The sequence below is a fragment of the Olea europaea genome, chromosome 2 (genome assembly GCF_002742605.1).
Source record: "Olea europaea var. sylvestris chromosome 2, O_europaea_v1, whole genome shotgun sequence".
NCBI classification, from domain to species: Eukaryota; Viridiplantae; Streptophyta; class Magnoliopsida; order Lamiales; family Oleaceae; genus Olea; species Olea europaea.
In genome coordinates, this window is record NC_036238.1 from 21,425,401 (window position 1) to 21,439,949 (window position 14,549).

At 38.1% G+C, this 14,549-nt stretch overlaps 2 protein-coding genes and 1 long non-coding RNA gene across 3 annotated transcripts; all 3 read right to left on the bottom strand.

Moving 5' to 3' along the window:
* Nucleotides 1–2,920: 2,920 nt before the first annotated feature.
* LOC111373680 lies at nt 2,921–3,772 on the bottom strand. Its single transcript, XM_022996246.1, has 2 exons — nt 3,230–3,772; nt 2,921–3,163 (listed from the first exon to the last, which is right to left on the bottom strand). Exons 1-2 carry the CDS (start codon nt 3,770–3,772, stop codon nt 2,921–2,923), a joined length of 786 nt encoding a protein of 261 aa, XP_022852014.1.
* Nucleotides 3,773–10,777: 7,005 nt separating this feature from the next.
* LOC111366363 lies at nt 10,778–11,861 on the bottom strand. The gene is made up of 2 exons (XR_002697646.1): nt 11,190–11,861; nt 10,778–11,105 (listed from the first exon to the last, which is right to left on the bottom strand). It is a non-coding gene; the product is annotated as an uncharacterized LOC111366363 (long non-coding RNA).
* Nucleotides 11,862–13,423, bottom strand: LOC111366358 (nudix hydrolase 17, mitochondrial-like). Its single transcript, XM_022987119.1, has 5 exons — nt 13,093–13,423; nt 12,843–12,948; nt 12,653–12,736; nt 12,203–12,331; nt 11,862–12,094 (listed from the first exon to the last, which is right to left on the bottom strand). Exons 1-5 carry the CDS (start codon nt 13,176–13,178, stop codon nt 11,909–11,911), a joined length of 591 nt encoding a protein of 196 aa, XP_022842887.1. The 5' UTR covers nt 13,179–13,423; the 3' UTR covers nt 11,862–11,908.
* Between the last annotated feature and the right edge of the window lie 1,126 nt (nt 13,424–14,549).

Below are 14,549 nucleotides of genomic sequence, written 5' to 3' on the forward strand. Positions count from 1 at the left end.
ATCGGCCTGCATATGAGGTAGGGCTTAATGAGGTTCCTTAGGAGGAATCTTCCACTAAGTGTCGTAGCACATACGACCTTAGATCGGCCTGCATATAAGGCAAGGCTTAATGAGGTTTTGACAGGTTGCCGAGCAAAAATGTGCAAAAGAAATAGAAAGTCCCTTTTTATTGATATGATTGATGTTACAAGGGGACTTTTTTCGTTTACTAGTAGTACTGCTTAAGGTGTTCAGCATTCCAAGGGTGGGGTAGAAATCTGCCCTCCAAGTCTTCCAATTCATATGCCTCTTTTTGTAGGACCTTCGTTATCAGATAGGGACCTTCCCAATTCGGACCTAGGCATCCACTGCCGATCTCCTTATGGGGAGGAATACTTTCCGCAAGACGAGGAATCCTACCTCAAATTCTCTTTTTCGCACTTTTTGATTATAGTACTTGACGTTTCGCTGTTTGTAAACGGCATTTCTGAGTTCGGCATTGTTCCTTTTTTCTTTGGTTAGGTCGAGCTCCGTGCGAAGAGCCATGTGGTTCTTTTCTTCATTGTAATTAGCTATACGTAGCGAGGGAATGTAGATTTCCAGAGGAATCACGGCCTCTACGCCGAAAGCCATTGAAAAGGGGGTTTCTCCGATGCTTGTTCTTATGGAAGTTCGATAAGACCATAACACACTGGGGAGTTCCTCAGCCCATCCTCTTTTTAACAAGTCAAGTTTTGCTTTCAATGTGTGCTTAATAATCTTGTTAATAGCTTCGATTTGGCCGTTTGCCTGTGGATGGTTTGGTGATGAGAAATGTTTCTGGATGCCGAGCTCTTCGCAGAAATTCGAAAGTTGTGCGTTGTCGAACTGTTTTCCATTGTCTGTAACAATGGAGTGAGGTATGCCGAACCTGCAGATCACTGGTTTCCGTAAAAAATGGGTTGTTTTTTGTTTGGTGATGGTGGCAAGGGGCTCTGCCTCGGCCCATTTAGTGAAATAGTCCACTGCGACGATGGCAAATTTTACACCTCCTTTCCCAACGGGCATGGGTCTGATTAGGTCAACCCCCCATTTTGCAAAGGGCCAAGGTGCTGTCATTGGGTTTAGTTCGTGCGGCGGAGTGTTTATGATGGGGGCGAGGCGCGGGCACTTATCGCATCTTTTGACAAATTCAAGGGAATCTTGTCTTATTGCAGGCCAAAAGTATCCTTGTCGTACGATCTTGTGGGCCAGTGAGAGTCCGTCGGAATGATTTTCACATATTCCTTCGTGAACGTCTTACAGGGCGTACTGGGCTTCCTCTTCATTCAAGCATCTTAACAAAGGCAGGTACCTAGTCGACCTTGTTCGGAGCTTTCTAGCCTTTTTAGGATTTTCGGGGTATTTTCCGATTTTCAGGTAAGAGATGATCTCGTCCTACCAAGTTGGTTTGGGATCTATCATCATCAGGACCACTTTATCCAGCTCAGTAGACGGTAGAGATATCCTTCCTACAAGAATGCTATCGAATTCCTCGATTTCCTCACTGCTGGCTAGGCGAGCCAATGCATCGGCATGATTGTTCTGAGATTGGGGAATTTGTTTGACTTGGGTGGTTTTGAACCTTTCAATTTCTTTTTTCACAACACGTAGGTAGTTGTCCATCCTATCTTCTTTCGTCACGACTAGTTGGGAGTCGCTGTGCAGGATTAGGTCGGAGATCCCTAATCCTGAGGCCATCTTTGCTCCAGCAATAAGAGCTTCATACTCGGCCTCATTATTTGAAGCTTTGAAGTCGAATGGCAAGGCTTCACAGAACATGTGGTGATCATGGCTGATCAATACGACATCAGCTCCAGATCGTTCTCCGGTGGATGAACCGTCGACATAAAGTTTCCAGGGAGTTTCTTTCTGTTGTTCTTCAATTGGGACGTTGCAGAACTTAGAGACAAAGTCGGCAGTGCCTGGCCCTTTATGTAGGAGCGAGGCGTATATTTGATGTCAAATTATCCGAGCTCTACTGCCCATTTTATCATCCGTCCAGAGGTGTCAGGTTTTTGTAGCGTTTGTCTCAATGGAGAGTTGGTCAAGACCTCAATGGGGTGTTCCAAGAAATATGGCCTCAGTTTTCGCGCTGCCATCAGCTGGGTGAATGCCAGTTTTTCTACAACCAAATATCTGAGCTCGGCTTCATAAAGCGCTTTGCTTACGTAATAAACCGGATGTTGAATGCCATTTTCTTCTCGAGTCAAAACGACGCTAGTGGCGTGCTCTGAAACAGATAAATAGATCTTCAAAGCCTCGCCTGCCTTTGGTTTTGAAAGCACCGGTGGTCTAGCTAATTGTCTTTTTAGCTCGTTAAAGGCATCCTGACATTCTTTGGTCCACTCGAACTTCTTTCCACCTCGTAACGTGTCGAAGAAGGGTTTGCATTGGTCCGTAAATTTGGAGACAAACCGACTGAGGGCCGCAACCCTTCCAGTTAAACTTTATACTTCTCTGGGTTTAGTTGGGGGTTTAATTTGGATGATAGCTTGTATCTTTTCAGGGTTTGCCTCGATTCCTCGATTGTTTACGATGTAACCTAGGAATTTTCCTGAACTGACCCCGAAAGCACATTTTCTCGGGTTCAACTTCATTCCATACTTCCTTAGTATATCAAACATTTCGGTTAGATGTTGACAGTGGTCCTTGGCCTTTATGCTTTTGACCAGCATGTCATCAACATATACTTCCATTGTTTTTTTGATCTGCTGGGAAAACATTGAATTCACGAGTCGCTGGTAGGTGGCGCCAGCATTTTTGAGACCGAATGACATTACTTTGTAGCAGTAAAGACCCCGATCAGTTATGAAAGAGGTATGCTCCTGGTCTGGGCCATACATCGGTATCTGGTTGTATCCGGAATACGCGTCCATGAAGCTGAGTATCTCATGCCCGGCTGTGGCGTCCACCATTTGATCTATTCTTGGCAATGGAAAGCTATCTTTGGGGCATGCTTTGTTGAGATCGGTAAATCTATGCATACCCTCCAATCTTCGTTGTGTTTTTTCACAAAGATCGGATTCGCGACCCACTTCGGGTATTTCGCTTCACGGAGTAAACCATTGTTCAACATTTTTTGCACCTCTTTGTTTAATGCTTCATATCTTTCAGGATTTAGAGGTCGTCGTTTTTGCTGCTTTGGCCGAGCTGAGGGATCCACCTGTAATTTGTGGCATGTAATATTAGGATCTATTCATCTCATGTCACTGTGATCCCAAGCGAAGACATCGAGGTTCTCTTTAAGAAAAGCCACAAGCTCGCTTCGGGTGGAGGGCTTTAATTCGCACCCAACTTTGAGTTCCTTTGTTTGGTCCTTGGCACAGATTCGAACTCCTTCTAGTTCTTCTATGGGTTCTCCGCCTCTGATCCTGGTCCGTGGGTCTAAGGAAATGAGTTCGGGTTCCCATATGTTCGCCATGTGTACCGCCGAGAAGCTGTGTTGATGACTAGTACAGGTATTCCATTGGCAACTTTCGACGAGCTCCCTATTTCCTTTGACTTCCCCCACACCATAGGGTGTGGAAAACTTGATAGAATAGTGATATAGGGAAACTGCTGCTCTCAGGTTGAAGAGTAGGGGCTGTCCCATCACGGCATCATAAGGGGAGGGGGTGTCGAACACCACGAACTCGGAGTTCGTCTTCAACTGTCGAGGTGCTGATCCAGACTCGACTTTGAGTTTGATTGATCCTTTGGCAGAAGTCAAGGCTCCGCTTAATCCTAACACCATATTTGGGTATGGTTGAAGAAAGTTAGCAGGGATACCCATCCATTTTAGGGTGTGGCTGAATAGGATGTTCAGAGAGCTTCATGTATCCACCAAGACTTTGGGGATGGTTACCCCGACTATAGGCAACGAGATTACCATAACTCCGTGGTACGGGTGCGCGTCCACCTCCTTCTCGTCAAAAGATAGTTGCTCGTCTATGGCTTTTTTGAGATCTTTTTTCGTTATGCCTATTTTAGAGAGATCTACAACGATTGGTCTCTTTGGTCTGGCTTCCTCGACTTGTGTGTTCATCCTACTCCTCAGCATGTTGACTTGTGGCCTTGGCAGGTCAATGTTGCAGGCCCTTGTAGTAGCTTAATCCCATCGGATAATTCCAGTCCCGTAAGGGGTGGGAAATTTCACACAATAATGATAAATTGCCGTGGCAGCCTTTAGTTCATGCAAAATGGGTCGTCCCAATATTGCATTGTAATTTGACAGTAAATCGAAAACCACAAAATTCGCTAAGATTCTTCTTTAGCGAAGAGCTTCGCCTAGCTCCACACTAAGGACTATCTGACCTAGGGCTTCGATAGGATCCTCAGAAAATCCCTGTAGTTTCCTTGGATACAGTTGGAGGTAGCGAATTGATATTCCCAACTGCCTCAAGGTTTGTGAGTACAGTATATTGACTGAACTTCCATTGTCCACTAGAGTGCGGTGGACTTTCACTCCGGCTACCATCATTGTGACCACCAAGGCGTCACTTTGGTGTTGGAGGATTCCTTCAGAATCTTCTTCCGTGAACCAAAACGATTTAGGGTCAATGTCAGTTCTATGGATTTGATTCCAGTAGTTCGGTACGGTTTTTACACTTCGGGCTTGCCTTCGCCTGGCCCTTCTAGATCCTTCAATATACTAATTTCCGCCCACCATCATATTGATTTCGACATGTGGAGGTGGGTTACGGTTGGGGATCGCCTGTTGGGTTCGTGTGGGGGCCCCTGCAGCTGTGGCTGCTGCACCGTAGGTCGATCTGCTTCTTTTGGCTTGGCAACAAATTCTTGTAACCGACCTCGCCGAATTAATGACTCAACTTCCTCTTTTAAGTCTCGGCAGTTATCGGTATCATGGCCCATGGTCCTGTGGTACCGGCAATATCGTCCTTGGCATTGTGCAGCCTGTTCGTTTTTCAGGACTATAGGTTTGCGAAATGCTTCTTTTGTGTTGGCTTGCGTGAATACCTCTTCCAAGGAGGCTTTAAGTGGGCGGTACTCCCAAAACTTATACGGTTGAGCCCTGGAACGATCTCTTTCTCTCCTGTCCTTCTTTCTTTTTGGTTGAGGACTGCGGTTTGGTTTTTTTCTTTCTCCACATCATTGAGGTCAATTTCTCGTCTCACTTCCTCTTGGTTAGAGGTTGCCTTCTCAGCACTTATGTGTTTCTCAGCTCGGTTAAGGAACTCGTGATTAGTCCTTAGGCCGTCCTCATGTACTGACCACCAGAATCTTGTTTTGGGTCTTAGTCCTGCTAATACGGCCATGAGTGCTGTATCGTCAGATATTTTTTCTACTTCCACGGATTGCTTGTTGAACCTATTCAGATAGCTTTTGAGGGATTCACTTCTTCCCTGTTTGATGCTCACTAGACGTTCTTTGGGTGTAGTTATAGCCTTTGAGCCCATAAACTGGGCCAAGAATGCCATGGCTAGATCATCCCAGTTTTTTACAGACCTTTGTTGTTGCCTCCTGAACCATCTTTAGGCTTTGTCTCCTAGAGTTAGGGGAAATGCTCGGCACATGATTGCGTTGCTTGCTCCCTGTAATTCCATCCACGAGGTGTATTTGTCAAGGTGGCTGAGGGGGTCACTATCTCCTTCGTATGCGGCGATCTGGGAAATTTTCAATTTTTCAGGCAGTGGTTCTATGAGGACATCTTCGGTGAAGGGGGAATGTCGTTTGGTTTGGTAACCTTCCGTGCTACCTTTGTTTTTAGCCTCCACTTCGACGATGCATTTTTTAAGCGCGCTTAGTTTGGGTTCTGTTTGTTCCAAAGGGCGTTTTAAGGTCGGTTTGTCCTTGCGTAGGGGTCAGCGAGTGATGAGTCCCCAATCTGTCGAACACACTTGCAGTCCTTCTCGCCTCAGGTTCCTTGCTTTTGGCCTCGTTAGTTTGGCTTCTCGATGATTCTCCTCTTGAAAAGTGGAGAGTTCTCCTGGTGGGGGGACGCTTTGCCTTTATCCTTAGAGGAGATTCCACCTCGGTATCTAGTAGGAGCGAATGGGCTTGGCTCCTTTCCATTCGTCCCACTGCATTTATCAGTTTTTCTAGGGCTTTCCTCATTGCAATCATTTGAGGGTCCTGCCGTTGTGGAGAATCCAGTGGTACATTCGTTTCATGAGGGTGGGTGTGAGATAGATTTTTGGAACTTGAGCTATGACTCATGGCCATTGAAAGAAATTTTTTTTTTTATGGAGTAAATGAAACTATTTTACACAATTGGGGCCCTCCTTCTAACGCCAAACTGTTGATGTCAAAATTAGAAGGGGAGATTTTGAACCAACTTTAAGAAAAAGGGAAATTTGTGTTTCAAAAAGATCACAAATTTGTAATTGTGCCATAAGTCGTTATCTCAATTCATTTTCTCCCTTTTTTTTCTTACAAGAGTCCTATTCCACTATTTATACATATTTCAGCCGAAATTACATCAAATCAATCAAATCAACAACAGTGCTGAGCTCGCAACTCGGGTCGCCGAATTCTCCAATGATTGGTCAACGAGGTCGGTGGTCACGTGCCAATGTAGTGCCAAAGTAATAATGACCTGTAGGGGGCTGGAATTCGAGGACTTGGAATTGGCTATTCCGGGCGGCGATGACATCACATGTGGCAAGTGTCTTTGATTGATAGGGTGATGTGACAAGGGGTAATCATGGTGTTTTTCTGAGATAACGGCGGGTAACTCCGACCTGAAAATGTGAACTGAACTCACTTTTAACTGAGGTGGGGTTAGCGAATTGTTTTTACCAGATCGGAGTTCGGATGTTAACACTCTTGAAGAGTAAATCCTTACATAATTTATTATTATAAACAATAATATATTATTGTTCTTAAAGAGCGTAATATTATAATTTTCAATATTTCAGAAGAATATTATTTCATTACTCTTGAAGAAGCAATACTAAAATATAATGTACTTTCGAAGTAGAAGTACACCCCGAATAATATATCTCATTGTGTTCATGAAAAAACACGAATTAAACAACTCAATATTATGTTGTAATTTTTAAATAAAATTAATTTTCTATATTATTAATATTCAAGAAAAAATTTAAAATATCACTCTTAAAAATTATGAATTATAATTTTCAATATTTCAGAAAAATATTAACATATTGCTCTTAAAGAAGCAATAATTAAAGACAATATGATCTCAAAGTAGCACATTTTCAAAGAATATATCATTTTGAATTCATTTTATCTCTGAAAAAACATATAACTAATGTCATGAGAACATTGATTAGTTTAACCTTTTGAATGATATATGATTATATAAGTTTTAATCGTATTCTTCGAAATTAAATAATCGAATTATATCTTATATTAAACCATAAGTTCAATTTGATTTTATTGTTCGGCATAACCAGTCGGATCATACTAGCTAAAATAAGAACTGAATTTTCTATATTTTCTGAAAATTATATAATTAGGGTGATAAATGGGGCCCTATCATCTTCTACGTTGACCATCTAAATATTATTTGTATCTATTAGATTTGATATATATACTAGATGATTGCATGGTGTTTACAACCTGAAATTTGTGAAATTATTGTTCAAATTTTAAATTATGAACATAATTTTTAAATTGTATAATCAAAGTTGTATCTTGTTAAAGCTAGTGGGCATAAATATCAACATTTTAATAACTATTAGTTGGAATGTCAATAAATTGTTTAACACTATTATTTGTTAAATGGCTCCAATTAATTTAATTGAGAACAAAGTACTTCTCATTTTTGTTTAGAGAATTCTATTTTGTATCATGTCAACATCATAATTCTTTATGTTATAATTCACTTATGGTCAGAGCTTAATTTTTTCATCTAATTAGTTTAATAGTGAAGTATATGTAAAATTGAACCATCACAATGGACTGAGATGAAAATAAAAAAAGTTGAGAATAAATGCGTAGTTTGAACTTTTGTCCAAAATGGACGATATTTTATAACATTGAAAAAATGATTGTCAATTTAATTGAAAAATTCTCTCAGCGTTAGGAAGAGGAATTAAGAAGTTGAAAATAATATATAAATGTATCATCATCTAAATTCTCGCAAAAAATATTATTCAAACCAGAAGTTTGAAAGATAATTTACTTAGATGCATTTATTGATAAAAAAGATAAACAATATCTTATGTGTCAATTTTAAATACTCCAACACAAATTGATATTCTGTGAAAATAATTTGTTAACATTATATTTGATATATCTATGACATACTTAAAGCGTGATGGTGTTCGATTCTAATACAAAAAATCTTTAAACAAAAATGGAGCAATTAGCAAAGATTATCTCATTAAAGATGCATATACTCTTGATGAATATTTTGACATAACAAATTATAAAATCTCAAAAGAGGTTCAAGTACTTGAAATAATGAAACTTGAAATATTTCAATAAATTATGTCATTAAGGGAAAAGAAATAGAATCGAAAAGAAAAAATTGTCGACAACAATTTTGCACTTGATGTACTATATCATATAGCAATGAATCAAAATAAATGCGTTGAAATATATCAATTGAAGTAATGATTGACCAAATAAAATGAACACATATAGTATAATCCTCTTAGCGAAGATTTGTTGAAGGGTGAGGCTATAAAAATTACAATGTCTGCCCACGTGTTTTCATAAAAAAAAAAAAAATATTGGATTTGCAATCATGACAATTTATGTTGATAATTTTATGTTGATAATTTAAATTTAATTGAAACTTCTGAAGAGTTCAACAAAGCTGTTGATTATTTGAAAAATGAATTTGAAATAAAAGATTTGGAAAAATTCAAATTTTGTCTTAGGTTGTAGATTAAACACTTCCCATGATTATTTATCCATCAATCTACATATACAAAATAAGTTTTAAAATATTTTTATATGGATAATGCACATTCATCGACATCATTTATGATTGTTCGATTACTTGATGTGAAAAATGATCAATTTCGTCCACTTGAAAATAGAGAAAATGTTTTTGGTCTTGAAGTGACAGATCTTAGTGTATTTGGAGCATTAACCTATCTTGCAAATTGCACTCGACCTGACATAACTTTTGCTGTCAATCTCATTGCAAAATATAGCTCTACACTAATATAAAAATATTGGAATGGTGTTAAACATATTTTTTTGTTATTGGAAGGGCACTATTGATTTGTGATTATTATATTCTCAAAAGTTGGCGCTTTAGTGGGAATTGTAGATGCATGTTATTTTTTTGACCCACATAAAGCTAAATCACAAATAAGATATGTGTTTACATATTGAGGAACAACTATATCATGGAAATATGTGAATTAATCATTGACAACATCCTCAAATGATTTTGAAATTATTGCAATCCATGAAACACGTTGAGAATGCATATGGTTGAGGAATACGACCCATCACATCCAAGTATTATGCGGGTTAATTTCAATAAAAGATAGTTCAACAATTTTGTATAAAGACAATGCAACTTGTATTGCACGACTTAAAGGAGATTATATCAAAAATGACAGGACGAATCACATTTTTTCAAAATTCTTTCATACACATGAGTTTCAAAAGAATGACGATATCGATATCTAACAAATTTGCTCAAGTGACAATATGGTCGATTTATTCACAAAATCACTGCCGACATCTACATTCAATAAATTGGCTCATGAGATTGGAGTGAGTCGATTCAAAGATTTTCAGTGATTAACATCGGGGGGAGTAGTTGTACTCTTTTTCTTTCGTTTAGGTTTTATCCCACTGAATTTTCCTAGTAAGGTTTAATGAGGCAACATTTATTTTTAATATTCCAAAATAACTATACTTTTTTTCTTTCGTTTAATTTTTTATCCCATTGAATTTTTATCAAATAAGATTTTAACGAGGCAGATATTTTGTATTGTGTCATTCAATGGGAAATATTTTAAATTGTAATTTTAAAAGTGAATGCCAATTGTACCCCCGCAGCCTTTAAAATTATTATCGTTGTATTCTTGATTCTTCTCTATAAATGCAGGACTTTGATTATTAATAAAATACACAAAAATATTTTGATTTTTATTCTATCTTCTCTTTTTTCATAACAAAATTAGAATATTAATTTAAAATATAGTGATGGGTGTAATTTCACATGTGAAGTAAACAATATTAAGGGCAGACCCATTAAGGGTCCAGTTTGACATTGAAAAAAAGTCCACATAATTTTAGTCCATAATTTTTAACCCAAATCCAAGTATTTCTTACGTGATTCTGGATCCCATTGAACTATAATCTAGGGTCCATCCCTAAACAGTACGCCATATGGGATTTTAAATCTTGATTCTAGAATCAGGAATTCTTGTCCAGTTTGCAAATTAATACAAGTGACAAGTCCGACCCTGTTAAATAAATTTGAGAGATAAAAAGCCAACATTCAACAATATTTTAAAAGGCTTTTCTAAAGCATCCAACCATTGGTTTCTGTCTTCCATTAAAGTCTCTCTTCGTTCTGGAGACACACCCCGAAAAAGAAAATACTTCAAGTATCACAAACTTGACCATTTCGAGCTCCTGTGTGACACTTAACTACTCAAATCTCAGAGATGAACTGAATCTTTTCTTTGCCTCGATGATGAGCCAAACACGTGGCGTATTAGGTTTCATTTTTGCTTTAGAATATGTAAGCGTAGAATTAAAAAGGATCACGAGCAATCCGTAAAAGGTCTACGAGTAAAGGGCAACTTTAACTAGGCAATATCAGAATCTTCACATTGATAAGCCAATCCAAATACTAATTTTTGACATGAAAAAACTGATGAAAAGCCTAGTAATCGAGTCATGAAATGTTGGTGCCTCCTTCAGAAAAGCATAAAAAGAATGCTATTTCTCAATTTCCCTTAAGTTTCCTCAAGACACTAATACAAATATATTATACAAAGGCATCAAAAGTAAGAAGTAAACTATAGCAAATAGTCTGCCAAAGACCTGCCTCACCCTGTTAAACCACCTTAATCTACATTAATAATATTTAAGTTTCTAACACGTGAATAATGCTCCAAATGATCACATTCACAATCTTTTTTTAATGGTCTCTTGTTAAAATTGTCCGAGAGTATGCTGTTCTGTCCAAACAGGCTGGTGCACAAGGACGTGTTTCGTTGCTGCAACACAATTTTGAATTTTCATTCTAAAATTGGAAGATGTAGAAGATTTCACATAGGAATAATACAGGGTCAATTGCTAACCATCTCCAATTGTCGAGCTCTTTTCATAAGGGCGTTGGACAAGAATTTACCAGCATGACAATTTGGAAGTCAGAGCCATTCTCACCAGTGAACTTTCCTGTGAATTCTGTACCGTGTCAAAATTCACACTAGTCAATGTTTGTCGCCTGAAATCTATCGTATTGCTCAACCAACATCTGAATGAGAGATGTGGCGGCCAAATCAACAATTATGCAATAGCTTGCTCACTGGAAGTGAAGGTCACGTGGGATTTGTTTAAGCCTTTGGTGGATTTCAGATTAGGAGGCCATCGCTTCTGTCAAATTTCTGGCCGGAGTTTTATCAAACTGTCTTCAGGCACCCCATCGACCAATAGGCGTTCCCGGGTCCTAATTGGCAGTTTGCATTGTCTTTACGCGTCTTGGCACATTTCTCTCGCAAAAAGGATTCGGAATTAAAAAGTTAAGAATTATTCTACAGGTTAATCATCACAGCATGAAATTATCTGCATAAGTTGAAAACAATCACCTTTCTAATTGTTCAATATTGGTGTGCATATGTAAGTTCATTTAGTATTTCAATGTATTCGACAATCAAAAGAATCAAGCATGGAATCAACAATGAAATCAACACGAAAGAACAATTTCAATTCAAAGAATAAAAGAATCAAGTTGAGATTACACTGTACATCTTCTCAAATGTGGAAACAAGCCTAGAAGGCTAGCCCTGCCATCAGTTAATTAAGTAAAGATCAACTTCCTCTTCCACACCTTGACCTCCGATGATTGCTCTAGTTCTTCAGTTCTGCAGGATGCCACATGTTCGGCCTCGTTCCTCTGTGGAAGCGAGAATCGACGATCGAATACATCCAAAGCTTCCTTCATCCAAGAATGTGCACACACTTCTCTAGCTTCGTTAACCGTCATCTGCGGAGTTCAATTCAATATGATATCAGAACTTGTTCTCTAACAAGATTGCATTAAACATTTATGTCTGGATAACCTATGTATAGAAAGTTCAATATTTAGACATACCCATTTCCGTTGACGGACATTTTTCTCGGGCCAAACATCTAATTCCTCGGTGACCAACAGAGAAAACATGGATCCCTCATGAAACTTTTCTTGCCTTTTGCTTTTAAATATCCATTCACCTAATTTACCCTGCAAGAAACAAACGGAACCACAAAATTAGAAAATGACATAAGATCGTAACCGAAAGAAGGTTTAAAACAATTGTTGGTTTACTGAACTTTCATCGTTGTTTCAGTTTAAGCACTTTCTACTTTTTCTGCTGAATTAACGGAGAATGTGACGCTGACAGAGAATATGACATTACATGCAAAATCCAATCCATTATTACATTATTTTTACGTCTGCCTAAGAAAAAATATATTAATAATTTTACTTTTTTCCACTTTCTATTACTTTTGAAAATCGCATTTCATAAGAACAACTAGTCCAATAAGAATAAGAGATACTGACCCCGAGCGAGCCGATTACACCAGCTTCTTCCAGGGTTTCTCGTGAAGCTGCCAATTCTATATCCTCGTCGATTTCCCAACCACCCTATTCACAGCAAAATGAACAATGTCAACAAGAGAATTAGGCAATTAATTAATTACGAATTATTCCTTTCCATATGCCAAAATAAAAGGGTGTGAATAAAAAATACCTTAGGGAACATCATGCTTGAATTCTTTTGAGAACTGATCAAAAGAACTTCCAATTCTTCATTTGGGGATGATTTATTAGTTTTCCTGATTCTGTACGGAATACATCTGCAGAATTTGCAATAAAACAGAAAATTAAGTCTAAAAAAAACATGAATATCAAATAAAACCCAATTTAATCAATCAATTCAAAAAAATCTTGAAAAAATAAAAAAATAAAAAGAAGGAAGGAAGGAAAGAAATAATGCATACCCAACAACAAGGCGACAGCCCTGATTATAACGCTGCAAATGTCTTCCTGTACGAGAAGGCAGAGACACCAATTTCTTGATTTGCATGGTAAAGAAAATACTTTTCACTCAAGAATACAGAGGGAAAAAAGAGAAATTGCCTATTTATTGAAGCCCTGTTCTTCTGTTTAAACCGTTATGGTAAACAGAAATCTCGCGGAGCTGACAATTCGTGAAATATACAAAATAACTCAAATTTCTGTTGATAATAGCAAAGGGAAAGGCGGATGCTAAATTGGCCGAGGCCGTCCACTCCTTTAATAGAGGGGAAGGAATCAAGACATTAGTGAGTTGGGGGCGTGGGGGTTGCGTGGCAGAGTGGGTGGGTTCTGAGATAAATTATATTTTCTCGGAAGTTGAGTGGTGCAGATTATTCGATCAGAATAATAATTTTTCGAATAAAATAAGTATTTTTTTTTTCCTGTTAAGGCGACAGGTAAATGCGAACCGTGGGACGCGTTTGGTTTAGTCGCATTGAAGGGACATGGGTCAAGCACGTGTCTGTGTCTCTTACAATACAAACACGTGAGATGCGTTATTAAACTTTGCACGATATTATTTTAAGGAAAGTTTTGTTTCAACAGTCCATAAATGAATGTAATCCGATCAGTGTATTTCTCTAAAAATATTACAAACGAAAAGGCTAGCCTCTGTTTGAGCCAAATTATTTGGCCAAAAAGAAAGAAAAATTGTATTGTTATCAATCATTTGCAGCCGCAATTGTTGACTTCTTTCACGTGTAGGACCTTATAGAGACTGCAAAGATCAGATTTTTTATTTTAGTGGAAGGGAAAATATAGCTCAAACGGGAGGTTACAAGAAGAAGAAGAAGGATGGAAACAAAGGAAATAAAAGAAAACCAAAAAAGAGGTATCTTTTTTCTCGACAAACAACCATCCAAAAGGACGTGTCTACATTAAATTGAATAACTGAGCTCTCAAAGTAAAAAAAAAAAAAATTTGAATCAGGACCCAAGTGCTTTAAGGTTAAAGTTTGGGGACTGCAAGTGAATATTTCCCTTATTTTATTGTTTGGTTGCATTGTACCTTTTGGTCCCGAAACTATGGCATGATTTAACTTTTAATCATCAAGCAGTTCGAGCCCAACACGTCTTAACCATGATATTGCTTATAGGAAAGATAGTATCGATGCTTGCTATGCAACATTTGGTAGTTCAAAATGATATAATGTAGATAATTGCACTAGCTAGTTTGTCTCTAAATTATCAAGTTTATAACTTGTAAAGTTTTAACATGCCACCCCCTTATTTAATCATGTTTGACAATGGACTAAAACAAGATAGTAGTTGTACATCTTACACGAGTCTTCTTTTTTATTATGAATCACGTGAGAGGTAAATTGGACTTTCATCATATTGGCAACTAGGTCATTGAACTTGAGTTTTGGTGTAGTCAAACC

Excerpts from the sequence above, each read along its gene's own strand:
- LOC111366358 (XM_022987119.1), bottom strand. The coding sequence starts at position 13,178 with ATGCAAATCAAGAAATTGGTGTCTCTGCCTTCTCGTACAGGAAGACAT. Across the intron at positions 12,737-12,842 it reads CAAGCATGATGTTCCCTAAG|GGTGGTTGGGAAATCGACGA; the intron begins GTATTTTTTATT and ends TGCTGTGAATAG. Across the intron at positions 12,095-12,202 it reads ATGTCCGTCAACGGAAATGG|ATGACGGTTAACGAAGCTAG; the intron begins GTATGTCTAAAT and ends TGAACTCCGCAG.
- LOC111373680 (XM_022996246.1), bottom strand. The coding sequence starts at position 3,772 with ATGGGTATCCCTGCTAACTTTCTTCAACCATACCCAAATATGGTGTTA. Across the intron at positions 3,164-3,229 it reads TTCTTAAAGAGAACCTCGAT|GTGGATCCCTCAGCTCGGCC; the intron begins GTCTTCGCTTGG and ends CACAAATTACAG.